Raw genomic sequence first — 13,815 nt, forward strand, 5'->3', positions numbered from 1 at the left:
TCTCAAAACTTTGATGGTGTTACTTTGACATAGATCAGAAAACAAGCAGCAGCAAGGAGTATGCATTTCAAAGTGAAATGCATTTTCTCTCACATCCCATGTAGTGCCTCCTTAGCTACTTTAAATGGAGCTCTCCTGCATGCCATTACATCACAGTGGAAAGCGAGTCACAATACTAAACAGCACTTGCAGTGCTCTGCGAACAAATGTGTCACTACAAACCCACAAATACAAACTTGAACACTGTTTTAAAAACTTTGGACCCAAATTTATCTCCGATGTCTCTCTACTGATTTCAGTTACCTTGCACTGGGGATGAGTTTGGTTAATCTTCCCTTATATGATATAAACAAGGTTCCCATCTCTTGTTAATGTCATTGTGCTAACATTGCACAGTGTGCTTTTTTATCTTATCTACACAAAGGGTGCAGGACGATGAGCTTTTACTACCTCATGGCACACAGTCTGTTTCGGGAGACAGCTGAATCCCTTTTCTGATGCGAAAGTACAATCAATATAGCAAGCAAAGTAACAGGTGCAGCAAGCGGCAGCTATCCCTGGCAACAGCAAATAGGAATCAAACACCTAGAGACACCCCAAAGGGAACTGGAGGCTGCTGTTGACAATTATGATGTGGCTCCTTTCCTGGGACCTCACTAAGCATGAAGACTAATAAGACAGAAATAGAATGGCATTCATTAATACCGACTTCCCAGCAACACTTCAGGAGTTCTGTCAAGTATAAATGAGCTCATTTAAGAGTCATTGGGGGTAGTGTAACTCTTTTCCCAATTAAAGATGGATCAAAATTTGGGTGCCTAGAGTTGGGCTTCAAAATCTGCATTTAATCCCCCTAATGAGAAGTGGCTGGCTTTGCAGAGCTGCTGAGCACTCACAGTTAATGGGAGCTGCAAGTGTTCAGCATCCTTGAAAATCAGGCCAATTTAGGGGCCTAAATATGGATACAGGAGCCTAAAGTTAGGCAACCTGATTTGGCCACATTTTCTAATGTTTAGAGTATCTGATGTTTAGGTAGCTTGCACAGACTGCCCAGAGCGATATATTTAAAGTATGGCTGTCAACTCACACAATTAACTCAAAAAAATTAATCACGATTAAAAAAATTAATCGCGATTAATCAGTTTTAATCGCACTGTTAACAGAATACCAACTGAAATTTATTAAATATTTTGGATGTTTTTCTACATTTTCATATACATTGTATTCTGTGTTGTACTTGAAATCAAAGTGTATTATTTTTTATTCTAAATATTTGCAGTGTAAAATTATAAACAAAAGAAACAGTATTTTTCAATTCACCTCACACAAGTACTATAGTGCAATCTCGGTCGTGAAAGTGCAACTTACAAATATAGATTTTTTTTGTTACATAACTGCACTCAAAACGAAAACAATGTAAAACTTCAGAGTCTACAAGTCCACTCAGTCCTACTTCTTGTTCAGCCAATCGCTAAAACAAACAAGTTTGTTTACATTTACAGGAGATAATGCTGCCCTCTTCTTATTTACAATGTCACCAGAAAATGAGAACAGACATTTGCATGGCACTTTTGTAGCCAGCATTGCAAAGTATTTACGTACCAGATACGCTTAACATTCGTATGCCCCTTCATGCTTTGGCCAGCATTCCAGATGACATGCTTCCATGTTGATGACGCCCGTTAAAAAAAATGCATTAATTAAATTTGTGACTGAACTCCTTGTGGGAGAACTGTATGTTCTCTGCTATGTTTTACCCACATTCTGCCATATATTTCATGTTATAGCAGTCTCGGATGATGACTCAGCACATGTTCATTTTAAGAACATTTTTACTGCAGATTTCACGGAATGCAAAGAAGGTACCAATGTGAGATTTCTAAAGATAGCTACAGCGCTTAACCCAAGGTTTAAGAATCTGAAGTGCCTTCCAAAATCTGAGTGGCATGAGGTGTGGAGCATACTCTCAGAAGTCTTAAAAAAGCAACACTCTGATGCAGAAACTACAGAACCCAAACCACCATAAAAGAAAGTTGCTTTGGATTGTTATTGAGCAGAACCCATCAACAGCATGGACATATGAATCTTTAGTTCATCTGATATGTAGATATCTTGCGACGCTGCTATAGCAGTGCTATGAATGCCTGTTCTCACTTTCCGGTTACATTGTAAACAAGAAGCAGGCAGCATTAGATCCTGCAAATGTAAACAAACTTGTTTGTCTGAGCGACTGGCTGAACAAGCAGGACTGAGTGGAATTTTAGACTCTATAAAATTGTTTTATTTTTGAATGCAGTTTTTTAGTACATAATTCTACATTTGTAAGTTCAACTTTCATGATAAAGAGATTGCACTACAGTACTTGTACTAGGTGAACTGAAAAAATACTATTTCTTTTGTTTTTTACAGTGCAAATATTTGTAATAAAAAATAAATGTAAAGTGAGCACTGTACACTGTGTATCCTGTGTTGTTACTGAAATCAATATATTTGAAAATGTAGAAAACATCCAAAATATTTAAATAAATGGTATTTGATTATTGTTTAACAGTGCAATTAATCGCGATTAATTTTTTTAATCACTTGACTGCCCTAATTTAAAGTAAACATCTCAAAAACTCACGGGTAATGCTACATAAACCACTATAGAGAGCATGGCAATAAGGCCATAGATCCATCTTTGGGATAGCACCTATTGCCAAAACGACTAAGCCCTTTGGGCAAAAATTAAAAACAGTGAATGACTTCAGGTGTTCACCATTGATAGCATTAAAGGATCTGCTGCTACATGCCAGAGAATATCAGTGCCCAGTTGTTAGGAATAAAACTAAATAAAGAGAAAGCAAAAAACAAAAGTTTGCCAACTCAAAGGAAAACAAAATAAATACAAACTATTGCTATTAGCTCTGCAATTGGATCTTAGGATCAGATTGTGACACCTTTACTCATGCTAAACGGTCCCACAGCCTTCAGCAGGTCTCCAGGAAGAGTCCTACTGAAGTCAGTGGGATTACTGGTAGAGTAAGATACTATTTTACTTACTATGCTACTTGAGTAAAGGTGGCAAAAATCTGTCCCTTAGTTAATGTCCATGAGATGAAACAGAATCCAACTCACTTTCTTATAGCTTTGTAGACTGTGCAGTGCTAATAGGAGCAAAAAAGAGTCATTAAAATCAGCAGACATGACTCGGAATTTACGCTGGGGAGAAATACGTGGAGTATGTTTACTTAGATGTGTTTCAGAGGATAACACTTTAATGTTGCCATTATTTGTAAATCAGATAATTGGCAACATTTACTGGGTATGGAAAGCCAGGAGGTTTTTTTTAAAGCAAATACTTTTTTCAACAATGCCATATTTGGATACCAGTGAAAGTAAATATGCTCTCTAAAAATAAATTGACAAGTGCTCTAATAAATGGTTTTGAGTTAATAAGAGAAGAAGTTGGGGATGGGGAGAAGGGAAGGGGAAATATAGGCTTCTGCATTGGACCCAGTTTTCAAGAAGAAAATATATCTGTACATACTTTATGAAGCCACAGTGGAATGTGTCCTGAATCGCTCTGTAATAACTGCTTTTGCTGCACAGCCGCCCAGCAGTAGGAGTCCACATACGCAGCCTGGCGCCAGGAGAATGAGCTGGGAGCAAAACAGCTTATCTGGGTACCTAAAAAGCAAAGCAAAATGTATCAGAGTCAAAATTTAAAAAGAACACTTAATTAACATTTCAGTTTTTTCAATATTAAATCCATTCTGTAAGAAAAAATAAATCAGGATTCTCAATTTAACTATTTAATCTAACCATTCCCATTTCACCTTCTGGGATAACAATATTGGTCCTCTGGACTTTTCTGAACGGTACTCTACCCTTCTCCATCAGCCTAACCATGAGCCTCTGTGCTGTGCTCAAGCATGCCACCTCATTCAGGGCTCATCTACACTATTGCTTAGGTCAATGTAACTCGTGTCACTCACGGGTGTGAAAAAGACACTGCTCTGAGCAACACAAGTTACATCAACCGATCCGCTGTCCACACAGGTGCTATGTCAGCGGAAGACACTCTTCTGTGGATGTAGCGTCTCCCTCTTGCTTAGGTGGGGTAATTATGCGGATGGGACAGTGCTCTCGTATCAGCATAGCATGTCTTCCCCAGACGTGCTACAACGGCGCAGCTGCACCGATGCAGCTGTGCCGACGTAGCACACTCATGTAGAGTAGCCCTCAGTTTGAGCATCAATGAAACCCAAGATCCACTGCAGGTTACAACATATCCAACTGAATGGGAAGTAACAGGTGCAGTCTGCAAGGACTAAGCAGGCATGATTCCTAGCTCAGGCATACACACACACAGGCTCGCTCTGATTGAGTTAACCCCTAAAGTTAGAGGTTTAGCTATGGAGGCACAGGCAGCAGAAGTTTGGGCTAGCCACCTGAGTATGTGCCTAGGGTCTTGGACAGGCTCGCACAGACCCTCCCGCTACCTGTGCCACAGGAGCTAGACTTCTAATTTTAGTCTTTAGCCCGATCAAAGCTAGTGCATGTATGTCTACCTAAGTTGGCAATCACACCTCCCACCTTGAATGTAGCCAGATCCAGAGTCATAGGACCAAATTCAGACTTGGCCCAGCTCTAATGACCCACTAAACTTTCCCACAGCAGGTTGCACCTAGTAAGGATGGGATTATTTGGTAAGCCATATTGCTGGCACCCTTAATATAAGGCCAGAACAGGATGAGGACACTAGTTTGCTTATTTTTGCACAATTTTCCAAAAAGGAAAAATTTCCTGTGCCCTATTAGAAAATAATAGTATTGGGCCTCCCCAGATTCTAAGATAACTCTGGCTAAATCATCTAAAATTATACAAATTGGAGAATGACTTCTTGTAAGTCTGGGAGGATGGCTTCTGCAGGACTGAGCCTTTCATAGCCTCCTGCACACAGAAGCATTCCACAGCTCTGTTGAAGGGAACATCACCACAAGAAATAAGCTGGATGGGAAAACAGGTGCACTGTACAGGAACTATGAATTCATAGCAGGTTTTGCCAAGTGGCCCTACTATTTGTTCAACATTTATACTTTTGTACATTTTTCTTATTTTGGCTTGCTCATTTATACGGTCTTTAAGGAGAAACTTTTTTTAAAATTAAGTTGACTGACTTGTAAAAATGAGGCAGAATAAGTTAATCTTTGAAAGCTGCATAGACTATTTTAAGAAAGGAATCACTGCCATTATTTCTGCTGGGATATTACCCATCCCTCCCAAAATAGTGCTGATGCTGCCCCTGCATTGCCTTAAAGAAATCAACAAAATATTTGCAAGATTGCTTCCTGGACTTTGTATCCACATGCCAGTGTAGTTCTTATAAAAGAAGAAGAGCCCCTTTCATAATGAACTAAATTCATTAAAATTATAATTATGCCACCTTGTGAACCAAAGATAGTTAGGGGCTCCAAGCACAATATGAACAAAAAGCTTAATTGTGAGTCACTGTTCTCATTATTTATAAGACTGCAGTGACATGACAACATGCTCTGACCAGTCGCAAGGCTCCCTCATGAAAACAGGTCACTTATTTATCAGATTTACAGAAAGCTTAAATGGATTTAACAGAGTTGGCACAACCCTCAACAGTTATGCGCTACGAAAACTCCAGGGTGCCTTGTACTTTACAGGCATTACCCCTGTTATCCGTGATGGGCCCAGAAATACAGTGCTGGCCAGTGCGGCAATTTGCGTGCCCTTCATCGTCTGGATATCCAACAGAACAAATGAGCTTTATGTTCTGCTCTCATTATTTAGCAAGACTCCAGCTGCTGTCAATGGGGGGTTCTGTGTGTGAAGCAACAGCAGAATACGACCCTTTCAAACATTCAAGAGGTGAATAACTAAAATAGTCCTGAGCCGTGTTTGCCTTCGTAATGCCGGTGCCATCAGTGAGAGTGATTGAACATAATTCAGATGCAGTTAGAACCTCATTGATTTGAATTAACGAATGGGAGACCCGTTGCAAATTGCTATGTTTTTGTGAATTAGTAAGGGAAAGTGCTGTGTGCCTCCTATGAGATACTGGCTATTTCAATTTCCACTACAGTCAAGGAGAGTTAAGGGAATTCACATTTTGCAGAATCAGGCCATAATAAGAAAACAAAGAAAAAAAATATATGGATCAGAAAATGTATTTTCCCATTTATTTGTGGTTTAATTTTAGTGATTGATAATATTTCATAACATGTTAGTGCAAATTCTCCACACTGTTACACCAATTTTATGCCAGTGTAATTCCACTGATCTCAATGGTATAATGAAAGCCCTTTGTATTTATTTAGTTCCAACAGTGCACCAGGTACTGTCACAGAGAAGCATGAAGACAGAGACATCAGTGGAAGTTGAGGGCACTCAGGACCTTGCAGGACTAGGACTTAATTGACACAAGCATACTGTAGCATTTTTTGTAAAAGTTATGGATTCTTATTGATACGAGTCCTCATTTCAGCTGAGATTGCATTTTTGGCCATGAAACGAGCAGATTAGCAACGTTCTACTGCATGCTTATTTTCAGTGTTTTCAATTCACTTTTTGCAAAAAATTAACACCTATTAAATCAATACAGGCAAAAACATTTTTAATGTAAAGGTATCTTGGGGAGGAAAGTTAAAACCAATAATACGTTATTTTTATTATTTATATTGGGGTAGCACCTAAAAGCCTCAATAAATGATCAAGGCCCTGTTGAAGTAGGTTCTGCGCACACATGTAATTTTTTTAAAAAGTCAGCATCCCCCAAAACTAACAATGTTAGCACATGATGAGGGACTGCAGGTAGATACAACAAACAAAGGTGCAGGGGGAGGATGAGGTCACTGCAAAACAATCATGTTTATTATACTAAGCTGCAATCACAGCACACTTTGCCTAATGTAGAAGAAAAGTTATGTACTGGCATCAACAAAATTACATTTGCACGACTTTTAACACAGAGAAGGTAGAGAGAAAACTTAATTAATTTTTATTATACAACAGCATTTTCCTCAACAACAAAGCAAAAGGCAATGAAAAAGCCACCTCATTTACAAGGCTATCCTAAAGAAAGACTGCATAAGACAGCTGCAGCATGCTATCCATTACAGCGAACTACAGACTAGAAAGTGAGAGCACGAACGTGATCAAAATTATCTTCATAAGCATAATGAAATTATCAGCAAAGTCATGGACGCAGGAAATTACCTAAAGGCATGCAACTTAAGTACATAGTACAAATCTACCTTATGGTACATAATAAAAGTCTAAGTCTCAGGGCTGCAGAACTGCCTGAAATTTACACAATGCTGAGGCCCCAGTCTCAACATGCCCCTCCCATCCTCCGCCCACTCCCTACACCAGACCTTGTAAAGGGATCTTGTCAGAAAGCAGCCTTACAGCAGTCCGCTTCAGTAACTGCACTAGGGCAATCCGCTCACTGCTGGAACTAAGGCTTTTAGGGTGCCTATATGCCGCACCAACCTTTTTACCCAGTTAAAGAGCCTGGAGCAGAGGTGAGGATCCCTTCCCCTGGCCTCTATTACCAGCTTTGCCACCAATCTACTGTCTGACTTTGGGCAAGCCACTTTACCTCACTGTGCCTCTATTTATATAGGATGGGTCCATCTGATGGTGTGTGTATACAGTGCTTACCACAACAGGACCCTGACCTTGATTGGAGTTTCTAGTGTGCAAGTAAAATGTTAATCGGTTAACCGGTAAGCATTAGTCTTATTGGTTTACCCGCTTTAAATGTTAACCCCTGGGTCGGCCGGCTGGCCCCAGTGGTTTTGTACTGGCCGGCAGGCCATCCGACCCCAGCCACACTGCCCGGCCATAGCAGGCCCACCACGCCGCCCGGCCAGAACAGCGCCGCACAGCCAGAACGGCCCCAGCCATGCCGACCACGGCCGGAGCGGCCCCAGCCACTTAATCGGTTAACTGTTTAAATGAAATATTTTTTAATCATTTAAACGGTTAACTTTTTAAACAGTATTTACATCCCTAGTTTCTAAGCACTGCTGCAATACAAACCATAAGTTTGGGTCTGCTCCTATTCTCCCTGATGTTAATGTGAGTTTTGCCACTGATTTCAAAGGGGAGCGGGATTTAGTCAGGTTTCAAAAATCATAGCCCTAATACTGGAAAGGAATCTGGAAGCACAAATCCCTATTCCCCACCCACAGTCCCAAGGAAAATCCAAGCTACTGTAAGAAGTCATACGAGTGATTCAATAGTTATTCAATTTTGCTGGTGCAGAACAGCGGTTATATTCTGCTGCAAGAGAAAGCTGCATTTCAGGGATGGGAGAGTGACTCCTATGATCTTTGATTCTTCAGGACAAAAGTAAACAGTGTGTATTTCCAAACATTAGTTAAATTCCTGTGAGATAAATATTATTATTCTCATTTTATACATGGAAAAAATTGGACACAGTGGCTTAGATTTTCAAGAATTTGGGCATTTGGCCGTCTAAACAGACCAGTATTTCAAGTTATGAGCACTTTTGAAAGCTGATATTTATCACATGCTAAAATATTTCTTCTAGTTCCAGTTCTGCACCTGGCAAGATTGAGCCCCCCTGAGTAAGTACAATAGAACCTCAGAGTTATGAACACCTTGGGAACAGAGGCTTTGTGTAACTCTGAACTGTTGGTAACTCTGAACAAAATGTTCCAGTTGTTCTTTCAAAAGGTTACAACTGAACATTGATTTAATACAGCTTTGAAATTTTACTATGCAGAAGAATAATGCTGCTTTTAACCAGCTTGATTTAAATGAAATAAGCACAGAAACAGTTTCGTTACCTTGTAAAATCTTTTTTTATTTTTAAACTTTCCCCCTTTTTTTTTTTTGTATTTGCTGCTCTTTTATGTGCGTGTCTCCGCTGCAGCCTGATTGTATACTTCCGGTTCCAAATGCGGTGTGTGGTTGACCAGTCAATTTGTAACTCTGGTGTTCTTAACTTCGAGGTGCTACTGTAATCAAATTGCTTTCCTTTTAAACACTCTCAGACAGGCAGCTATTACTGAGATAAAAGATGACATTTTCATCTAAATCTATGCAAATTATTATTATTACCTTTATAGTGCCAACAGTGTGTTAGGCAAATGCAGTGCAAACTGCAGCTACCAAGATATTTGATTCTGAAAACATCCAGCAAGAATTAACCACTATAATAATTACTTTTGAAAAATGCTGGTATAGTACTAGGCACTGTACAAAACACAATATAAAGACATTCCCTGCACCAAAGATATTACAATATAAGTCAGACAGAATGCACTGAGAAACCCTGACGAACAGGCAGTTTTGGAGCAGGGAGTTCCTCTTACTATGGACCACTTCTTATGGGAAGAGGTAGGTAGCTTGAAGAAAGGTCATTCAATGTACAAGGGAAGCATGGAAAAAGACATGTAAGCCAGTGTGGGAACAGGAAATAAATAGGGCATTCAAGCTGGTTTAGATGGCAGAGTAGAGAGAGGACTTTATATAAGGCAAGAGCAGTGCAGAGCCATAAAAGCGAGGATGAGAGTCTTAAATTAGATGTGCTATGCAAAGGGGAGCCAGTGTAGAGATGCAAATGTGGGAGAGGGATTGAGTGATAAATGGATTGTCGCTTACACCTCACTCTCCACGTGTATCTCATTTTAGACACACATTGTTATGGAGGGGGATTGCTTTGTAATGGAAAAAGCTGAGCATTTAAGTACATGAATCCGACGAAGTGGGTATTCACCCATGAAAGTTCATGCTCCAAAATGTCTGTTAGTCTATAAAGTGCCACAGGACTCTTTGCTGCTTTTACAGATCCAGACTAACATGGCTACCCCTCTGATACTGTGATAAGATTGCGGATGATGACGGACACAGACCAAACACTGAGCTAAAAAACGGTCTTAAAGATCTAGCTTGAGATCAGCTGGGTGGTACTCAATCTACAAGGAGTCTATGTCTCTTTGGGATCTGCCTGGATGATGATATTTATGAGGTGCTACTGTTGTACGAATATCAAAATTCAGTACAATCATTAAAACTAAGCATTTATCAACTTTTAACATAATCAAGAAGTGTTATTTAATGGCTAGAAATGGGAAAAAGTTAAAAATTCCTTCTGTTAATCCTGTGAAAATCCTGCCCCAACAGTCATTTTTCTCTGGCCAGTCCTCCATGGTAGGTGAAGACTGCATTTCACTGCAAATCCTTGACTTTATAGTTCAGATAAGTAAAAACAAAATCTTGAAATGGTTGAAATATCAACTGTTACAACAGCTCCAGTCTAAAATGTTTCTCTAGACAGATAAATCATCATGTTGCTGTTCATATTCCTAAAGACACAGACCAGTGAGTAATTCTTCTTTGTTTCCTCACAGTCTAAAAGTCTAGGGCATTCTTTTTCAGAATATACTGGCCCCACTGTACTGCCTGTAAGATATGCCAACCACATCCATTAACACATGTATTGTGAACGTCAGATTCAGCAGTAGTGTTTACAGTGCTTTTTCAGCATTCATAGTAGGCAACTGCAGTAGTACATCCACATTAGCCCACTGATGTCAAATTTAATTACAGACTCTGGCCTTCTCAGAAATCACAAGATCGATTTTAAAAAGACAAAGTTGTGGCTTCATTAATGGCCTCCTTGTGTGCTAGGACGACAGATGTGTGTGACTGTAGGAAAAACAGCCTAACCCAGTCCAGAGACTGAATTGTTTCTTAGTGCATGTCTAATAGGTTGGTCCTAGAATTGCTTTCTCCCCTTCTTTAGGGCTTAAGTCGCATCTTTGTTTAAAAGCGTGAGTAACTTGGATAAAAAAAACCAGGGGCATATTTACACACTTTGGGCTAGATTATGCTTAAAGGCATAGCTCCGTAATAGGAAGGGTGAAGAGGTGCACTGCCCTACCAAGAGAACCTAAAGGTATTTATTCTGGCACAGTGCCTCCAGGGACACCAGAGAATCATGGGTCATAGCAGTGGCTGCTATACCTTCTTGCAGGATGCACAATGTGCCATTTATTCCCTCACCACATGAAGGATAAGCTCTGCCCTCAGCCTGCCTCGTGGAGAGCATTACACCCTGAGCACAGTAACTGGCGTCTGGCCTGCGAAGGGTACTATGTGGGACACAGCTTCATTCACATTCACCCACACACCCCAAATCCTTATACAGCCCTAGTGGGGACGGATAGCTCAGTGGTTTGAGCATTGGCCTGCTAAACCCAGGGTTGTGAGTTCAATCCTTGAGAAGGCCACTTAGGGATCAGGGGAAAAAAAAATTGGTCCTGCTAGTGAAGGCAGGGGGCTGGACTCAATGACCTTCCAAGGTCTCTTCCAGTTCTAGGAGACTGGTATATCTCCAATTATTACCTTTAGGGGCAAGGAACAATTTAGCACTTGTCATGGGCACGGTACAAGAACACAAACAGAAGAGAAGGGAATTTACTGTGTTGTACTCTTGGTTTTGACAGCTGAGTGTGTGTGTGGATTTGCCTGTGGGTAGGTATATTTGCTCCTACCATAGCTACCAAGCAAACACAATCAGGGTTTAACCCACATCTACAGCAAGATCGTATATGGGTTATTTGCATTATTTTGTCTACCTCTTCATGTGCCTCTTTTTGGGTATCTAGAAAAGGTTTTCAAGGTATTTCTTATTATACATATTTCTTTTATATTACAAAGATCAGAATATTAATTGCGACCAGTACTATATGATCCATGTACAACCACTGGCTGAAACTTTAAAGCCTCAGCTCCCAAGTACTGAGGTAATGAGGCAGAAATTTTTCCTCCTCTCTCTATCTTATTGCTTATTTTGCTTATATTCTTTACACTTACCAACTCCCACAGTAAACCGTGATTAATTACTGTATTTTAAACATTCTGCTCACAGGGATAATCTCATGGGAAATGCTTTCTTTCCATGAGGGCATCAGGGGATTAGCAGCTGGGCTTTAAACTCATTTGTGTCTGCCTTGCCTTGCATTTCCCCTGCCATCTTCAGGTGTTACTACTGAAGTGGCTTTTCTATATCAGCACAGAGGCCAACTACTGAGCACTACTGAGACCCAGTAGGTGGGCAAAGGTTAAGCTTATCCCTTAGCAGCAGCACCCTTTCTCCTTCCCACTCACATTGCTGCAGGCCAGCCTGGAGTGAAGCGTAGATGGGAGGCCATTTTCCACTGTCCACCCAGCAAAGTTTGAATGGGATGCATCTGAGTCTTCACTTGGCAAGTTGATTACTCAAAAGAGCTGCATCAGCACAGAGATGAGGTGTTCTCATACCATTCTCTCCCCTGCATTCCATGTAAAACTCACTGACCAAAGCACTGTTCAGGGCTGATTAACTGAAGGCATCATTCAGCAAGAGCTCAACTGGCCACCTTCACTCTGGGAGTCTTCTGCTTTGAGGTTATGGAGGGCACTCAGCGTGGAGGGCAATTCCTATGACTGCATAACACTCGGACTCCTTTGAAAAGCAATTCCTGTACCCTCCTGTATAGCTATTTTCATGTTCTGACTCGTCACTGGCATTGCTTTCACAGCTAGCTAATCCTTTCCATCTATTTTAAATATTCTATTACTCTTCTGCAGAGCTGAAATAGGATCTTACCATCGTCTCCCATTTTGGCAGCACTGAATTTTTAAACAATCCAAGTATAGCCGCAGAAGGGAACATCTGAATCCAGTACTAGTTTTCCTAGATGAGCTCTCACAGAATTATGTTCCTTCCGAGAAATTCAATATTAAAATAGTTCCGTTCATTCAATTAAGTAACTTCAGTTACTTAAGGAATAAGACTTGGGAAGGTAGCTGTGACAACTGCTCAATATTAACACACCAACAGGTTATGATACCATGTAGTATCACCATATTAGAGAACCCTTGTATTATAAAATGGTTCATTTAAAAACAGAATTCTTCCATTCAGAGAATCAAAAGCCACATGTTTCCTTTGGATTCTTAGAATTCCAAGGATCAATATCACCTGGACATAGAATGTTGGTGATCAAGCTAATGTTTGCATTGTCCGTGTAGTTTTATAATTTCAATTATTATCTATTCAAATTATTTTCACACTGAGGGATGTATTTTATATACGTTTGTGTGCTTGGGGCCAAATCATTTTTCCACTGAAGTAGATGTGAGTTTTGCCACTAATTTCAGCAGGACCAGCCATTGTGGGACTACTCTCTCCAGCAATCATCCTGGGCAACTGTTTTGTGCACTGGGGTTCTCTGCATGGAAGGAATGAAGAAAAGGAATTCTTCCCCAGAGACTGCAGACCAGGAGGGGAATTGATCTGTAGCCACTACTCCAGCCTAATGACTGAAGTAGACTCTACCATCCTAGAGTTCTCTCTGCAGGAGAAGAGGAGCAGGAGGATCTATGTAGTGGCAAATCCTCCATCCCACCTATACCCAACTCCTATGCAATCTCCTGAAAGGGGTCCCCCCTTGAAATAGGAGATGAGCAGGATGTCCCTCAAAGTGTTTAAAACCAGGAAAAGCATGAATAAATGGATTTCAGGAACAGGTACATCTCTCTTCAATCTGTGACTGGTAAGAAAACTTTGCCTCACCCTATCAGACTCAGACCTAGTCATGGTGACTGTAACTCGTGTGTTTATGACTTCTTGATTATTGCAACTCATTATACTTAGGAATAAAGCCACACAGACTGGAAGAGCTGCAACTGGAACAGAGTATGGCAGTCCACCTGCTAGGCAACGCAAGTGAGCACCATGAGTACATTCCCCAATGCTTCAATTTCTGCAGAGGCTCGCCA

General features: G+C 40.5%; 1 protein-coding gene across 1 annotated transcript in view; it reads right to left on the reverse strand.

Moving 5' to 3' along the window:
- PANX1 (pannexin 1) overlaps nucleotides 1-13,815 on the reverse strand; it is a 45,731-nt gene that overhangs the window by 21,677 nt on the left and 10,239 nt on the right. Inside the window, exon 2 of the mRNA XM_044982686.1 lies at nucleotides 3,530-3,669. Within this exon, the coding sequence (XP_044838621.1) occupies nucleotides 3,530-3,669 (140 nt within the window). The remainder of the gene's footprint in view (nucleotides 1-3,529; nucleotides 3,670-13,815) is intronic.

The sequence above is a fragment of the Mauremys mutica genome, chromosome 1 (assembly GCF_020497125.1).
Source record: "Mauremys mutica isolate MM-2020 ecotype Southern chromosome 1, ASM2049712v1, whole genome shotgun sequence".
Lineage (NCBI taxonomy): Eukaryota > Metazoa > Chordata > Testudines > Geoemydidae > Mauremys > Mauremys mutica.